General features: G+C 29.7%; 1 protein-coding gene across 1 annotated transcript in view; it reads right to left on the bottom strand.

Moving 5' to 3' along the window:
• Positions 1 to 3,611: 3,611 nt before the first annotated feature.
• The window catches only part of LOC142322832 (alpha-tocopherol transfer protein-like), a 65,043-nt gene continuing 62,654 nt past the window's right edge, over positions 3,612 to 6,000 (bottom strand). Inside the window, exons 7-8 of the mRNA XM_075361905.1 lie at positions 5,078 to 5,180; positions 3,612 to 3,904 (exon numbers count right to left, since the gene is read on the bottom strand). Coding sequence (XP_075218020.1) covers positions 3,741 to 3,904; positions 5,078 to 5,180 — 267 coding nt within the window. The 3' untranslated portion in view covers positions 3,612 to 3,740. The remainder of the gene's footprint in view (positions 3,905 to 5,077; positions 5,181 to 6,000) is intronic.

Below are 6,000 nucleotides of genomic sequence, written 5' to 3'. Positions count from 1 at the left end.
TGAACAAATACATGGACAACCATGAGTTTGGGAAGATACTGTAAAGTGGTTGTCGCAGGGCTATGTGTTGGTCAGTTATTGTGAGTGGTGGAGTTTGATTCACTTCTGATGACTACGTTGCTCAGCGGGTGTCGCACCATTGCTTATGCTGTCGATGGTTTCCTGCTGGGCAAGGGATGATCATGGAAGCAGCTTGAATTCCAAGACACTCAAGCATGCAGCAAAAATTGGGGTTGGGTTGGTGTGAGTATAACACGCATTGTGGATCCAACCTTTTTTGAAAATATTATAAATAGTTATCATTATTATGCTGTTTTAACAAAATTCATTAGTCAGTTAACAGAAGTTGAAATCAATCATGGTTGAGTTCCAACAAGATGCCACCACTGTGCACACAGCTAAGTCAATGACTTTTTCACAAAATATCTTTGATGAATGAATCATTTTGAGGCATTTGTGGCTTGCACGATTCCTCGATCTGACTCCTCCAGATTACCTTCTATGGTTTCAGTGAAACAAGCAATGTATCACAACAGACCATGAATGATTGAAAAACTAAAAACCGTAATAACGGCATACATATGAGACATTCCAGTACATCAGCTGGTTAAAGTATTTGAAAACAAATTGAATTGTGTGCAGTGTTGTATGAGGTCATTTTACACACCTTTTATAAACGTTTCCAGTTGTTGTAACATCTGTTTTCATAAAATAAAAATACAAAGTAATAATTAAGGAAGTTTTGTCATTACATTTCCATAATTCCATTGCACAGCAACTTTCCGAACACTGTAGTTTACATAATTTTGTAATTCATTTTTTATAATGATTACTAAATTATGAAAGAAATATATTTTTCACTAATATTAACTTATTTAACTGGACTTACTTCAAACTTGTTTGAAAGCACTGTAATTGTCTCGCTGAAAAATTATAAAATTTTCTATTTGTTTGCTTACAGGTCTGGTACAACCGAAACGACTGAGAATTCAGATGACACAAATACTTTGTATCGTTCTACTAAATTTTAAATAATTTTTATGAATAAAATATGCGGCTCAATATTGTGATTTAATATTTATCTATTTATAAGTTAGTTACAAGTTTTTACAATATATTTAGAAATAGAATAAGCAATAAAATTCTTTACATAAATAAATTTTTAAGATTTTTCCTCTTAAGTATGGCAGTAGTTATAATCTGATTAATCAAGTATGAAATAATGACCCTTAATAAAGCGTAGTTGACAAAGGAAATGAAACTATTTTATACCTCAATATAGGATGATTTTTGTGCAGTATCTTCCCTGTAAGATACTCATTCATCTGAAACATACCATACCTAAACTCGTATATTTCTTTATAAGAAATACCACTTAAAAATGTCAGTAATGAATTCCACTTAAAAATTTCAATGAAGAATTCATCTCTCTAAAGAATTTCAATATGGTGCATTCAAAACAGTAGACTATAATTTTTACTCTAGATTCATATTTAGAAAATTACTCAGCACTAAAAATTTTTAAGTACAACAAAATTGATCTACTTTTAAACAACTAATACAGCAATAATAATACTAATACTGTAATATACTATAATAATATAGAGATTATCAATCTTCCTCAAAACCTTCAATGTTAAGTAAAATATTTTTCAAGCTATCTTTAAGGTAATTGATTGATGAAGTTGGTGTATTGTGATGGAGAGATAACTCTTCTCTGTAGGATAGTTAAAATTAAGTTTGTGATTATTAAACTATTTGTTTGGTGTAAAAGTAAACTGAAGTCAGATTTTGGTTTTATCAATTTTAAAATTGTATCATACTTATATAACTTTTTTTTTAATTCTTGATGAGTCGGAGAAATACTATTTATATACTCCTCATAAATGGGGTATACCTTTATATCGTCTCACCAGTTGGTCCGCTCTTAACTGTATTGGGGTAATGCCCACTATGACTTCAGCAGCCTCCCCCCCCCTCCAACACAGTACGGTATGAAAATGCTTCCGAATGCATTCCTGATGTCAAGGAGAATAATTAGCAATATCCTTATTTTAATGTTTTGTTTATGGGTCATGTGTGAAGTGTAGTTATACATCCATTATATTTAGTATATAGGAAAAAAAAGGACACATAATAATGTACAATACTGTATTTAGAGTTGATAAACATATAAATGGGTAGAATATCAACAATGCCGCTCTTGTTTGATGTCCAACTGCATGAACAGATTTTTTCTAACAGGTTTTGTTTGGATTATTTATATAATGTTTTAATAATTATATTTTATCATAATTTAGAAAATTATAAGTAATCTCCTTGAGTAAAACCAGAAACTTTTAAATTATCCTGGTTTACTAACTAAATATAAATACAGGAACTGTCTCACAGCTTCTAATTACAGCCTTATTTTATCTTTTAAAAGAATTTTTTATAAATTATTTTAATTTTTAATAAACTCACTTATAAGATAAAAAATATATTCAGTAGGCCAACATCATTTTTAGAAACGACTATGATCTGATGGTTTTGTTATGCCAAAAATCTCAATAATGTTTGACTGTATGATTTACATTTGCCTTTACATATATTTATGAATAGGCATTTCCTGTGGAGGACAAAATCATGTATTCCTAATGTAATCAAAGCACAACTATTTAAATATGTAAGGGGGGTCATAGAAGTTTTATAACAAGACAATTAATATGATAAATGAGAATATCCAGATAAAAAAAATTGTTTATAAAAAATATACAATAACTATATTTATTAAAAAATAGTAATTAGTAAAACAGTGAAATTAAAAAAATCCCTTTTGGCATGCCAGAAGGTGGAGGTAGATTTCACCAGTGCTAAGTAGGGGATAAAAAGGAGTTCCACCTTAAAGTTAAGAAAAGCTTCAAATTTACTTAATATGACAATGGTTACATATGAAAAAAGTTTCACATGTTTAGCATATGACAAGCCAGCCCCATCTTCTTACAATTCTAGCAACATTTTGGCCATCCCTTGCCGTAAGTGTTTGTCATATCAAAAATTGTTTCAGACAAAAGTCTTAGGTAATGTTTAGAGGACTAATGACCACTTTAAGCTGATTTGATGCTATGCCTAAGGGAGGTATGATTTGTTTTGTCTTCGAAACCCCATTTTTTCCACTCCCTGGGTCAATGGTTGGATATCAAAAACTTTACTTAGATAAGTTTTAGGCCCTTATCCAAAGGATAGTAAAAACTTTAAATGAATTCGATATTTTACTTAATAAGAAAGATATAGCGGTATTTTGTTTTTAAAAGTTATTGGCGCAAAATTATGGCAGTTATCGTGTCCACAAGAAAGTGAAATATATATATAGATATATAAAAACGTTTGAACTGACAGTGGGGTCTGGGGGATGTGAAATGCGAAGATATGTCAAAATTTTCTGGAAGTTGAACATGGTACCTGTTACAATAGGTAGCTTTCTTATGAAATCTGTCTAAAAGGTAAGTGTATACTGAATAAGAAAGATTACAGGATCAGTAAAACAGCTTTGGAAGTAAAATTTAATTTTTTGAATAAATAAGACAAAATAGAATATAGTAAAAAGACTAAGACTATAAAAAAACAATAAATAGAGAAACAACACATAAAATAATTTATTTAAAAAAGTATACTAAATACAAAAAGAATAATGATTCAGCAACCATATCTATAAAAAAAATACATGAAAAACCTACTGTACATTTAATAATAATACTATTTTAATCAATTTCCAACTTTCTGAATGCACCTTCAGTTCCAAAGTCAAAGAATTTATCAGCACTACTTGGACTTGATCTTGGCGGTCTCAAATTATTATCAGTTTTGACATTTTCTTGCATTTTAAACCACCCAGCATAGCTTTCTAATTTTTTACTCCACTGATCTGAAAAATAAAAAAAACAATTACAAAAAAATACAAAAAGGTTGTTAAGAGAAGATCTGCTATAATGAGATGCTTAAAAGAATTTTATAGATGATCTTGAGTAAGAGGTAAGTAACTATATAGTAAATATAGAAAAAACATTGTAAATATTAACTAATTTCTTTTACTCCCGTAAAAAATACTCAACATTTTTCAGTGTTAAAGGCATATAGGTGGTTGATGTTGAACTTAAAAATGTGCCACTCTTAGTTTACAAAATTCTCATGGTAAACTTCAAAGTTTTGCAATTTAAACAACAAAAACAGGGAATCCTACTATTCTAAGAACCATCATCATTATGAATCTTTTAAAATATCTTAAATAAATTTTATCATTTATTTAAAATGACATAAAAACATTATTACTATCGATGAATTTTAGAATAATATTTAAAAAGACCCAGAATTTTCTGCAACTCTGTTTAACATGTATACAAATATGTGGTCAAATAATTTTCATTAATGCCTTCTGAATTTCAATTTATTTTTTAGGTATTTTATACATTTCATACCTTAACCTATATTTACTTTAATATTATTTCATGTTCTGACATGATCTATGTAATGTATTATTATCAGAATACACATTATTTTTTCTGATGTTACATGTTCAGAATGTATTACCATCATAATATATGTAATAACAATCAGAATAAAAGACTGATTATTTTACTGAAAGGTTATTTTACTGCTAGTAGTAAGTATAAAGAATGTATATGAAGGACAGATAAAGTAATAGTGGGCTGGCATTTTGTATAATTTAACAAAATTTGCTCTTGTTCAAAAAGTTAGTGTTTCTTCATTCTAATATTTATTAATTAACAAATGAATAGGTGGATTTTTCTTTTTTTATAAATGTATACACAAAAGTGAATATAGTAAAAGCTTTTAATGAATTAACCTTAGTAGTATTACATACATCATGGATGCTGCCTCATTGACATTAGTAACTCGCACATGCAGCAGGTGCACTTACCAACTTGAAGTACACATTGAACTTATGATGACCTGACCGTTTTCATTACTTGCACACCCTTTAAAAATACTGTTTCCCACACAATTTAAATAATGACATATAACAAATATTAGTTAAAAAATTATCAAAAGATTAATATTTTAATTTATTACTTATTACCTTGAAGTTGATGAATAGATTTTGCATCACCTCCATATTCTTCCGGCAAAATTGACTGTGGCATATAATTATATAATGTTTGGTATGAAGTATGAATGTGGAACTGAAAATTGACAATCATGCATATTACAGTCATAAATCAATATTTGTAAATTAATTGTAAATAGTTTTAATGAATATACTGTATTAAAAAAATTAGCATTTGAAGCTTCAAAATAACTCTTAGTGTACGAGGTGTGGCTATTAAATAACAAGACTAATGCTGCTACAGAAGAACTGCGCATGTGCCAAATTTGTACGACCGACAGCTGTGTAGCATGAAGCCTTCTCTTCCGATTGTTGCCACTCCAGTATCTGTAGACATATTAGTCTGGCTGTGGCCTTCGTTTGGATAACGTCTGTTTTTTCGATGTGCCGAAAAAATAAGTGTTTTATTAGAGCAAAGAATTGTCGTGAAATTTCATATGAAACTTGGAAAAACCGCTACTGAATCTCATCTTTTATTAAAAAAAAGTACATGACAATGAATGCTTATCACGTGTGAGGTTTTTTAATTTATTTAAGCATTTCCAAGATGGCTGAGAAGATGATCAAAATTCAAAGCGATGATTATCGTTTTTTTTTATATTCATGGGATTGTATACCTTCACTGGGTTCCTGAAGGTCAACTATTAATTAATTAACATTACTACCTACAGGTCCTTGCTCAAAAAGTTGAGTTGAGCAAAAAGAACCATTGAGAAAAATAAGAAAAGAACCCAAATTGTGGAAGAACAAGTCATGGGTTCTTTATCAGGACAATGCACTGGCTCACACTGTACGGTCTGTCAAGATGTTTCTAACCAAGTATAACATCCCAGTGTTAGACCACCTACCTTATTCGCCTGACCTGGCACAATGTGACTTTTATGTTCCCCAAGGTC

This window comes from Lycorma delicatula, chromosome 4 (genome assembly GCF_047948215.1).
Source record: "Lycorma delicatula isolate Av1 chromosome 4, ASM4794821v1, whole genome shotgun sequence".
NCBI lineage: Eukaryota > Metazoa > Arthropoda > Insecta > Hemiptera > Fulgoridae > Lycorma > Lycorma delicatula.
This window is presented reverse-complemented; position numbering and strand designations above follow the sequence as displayed.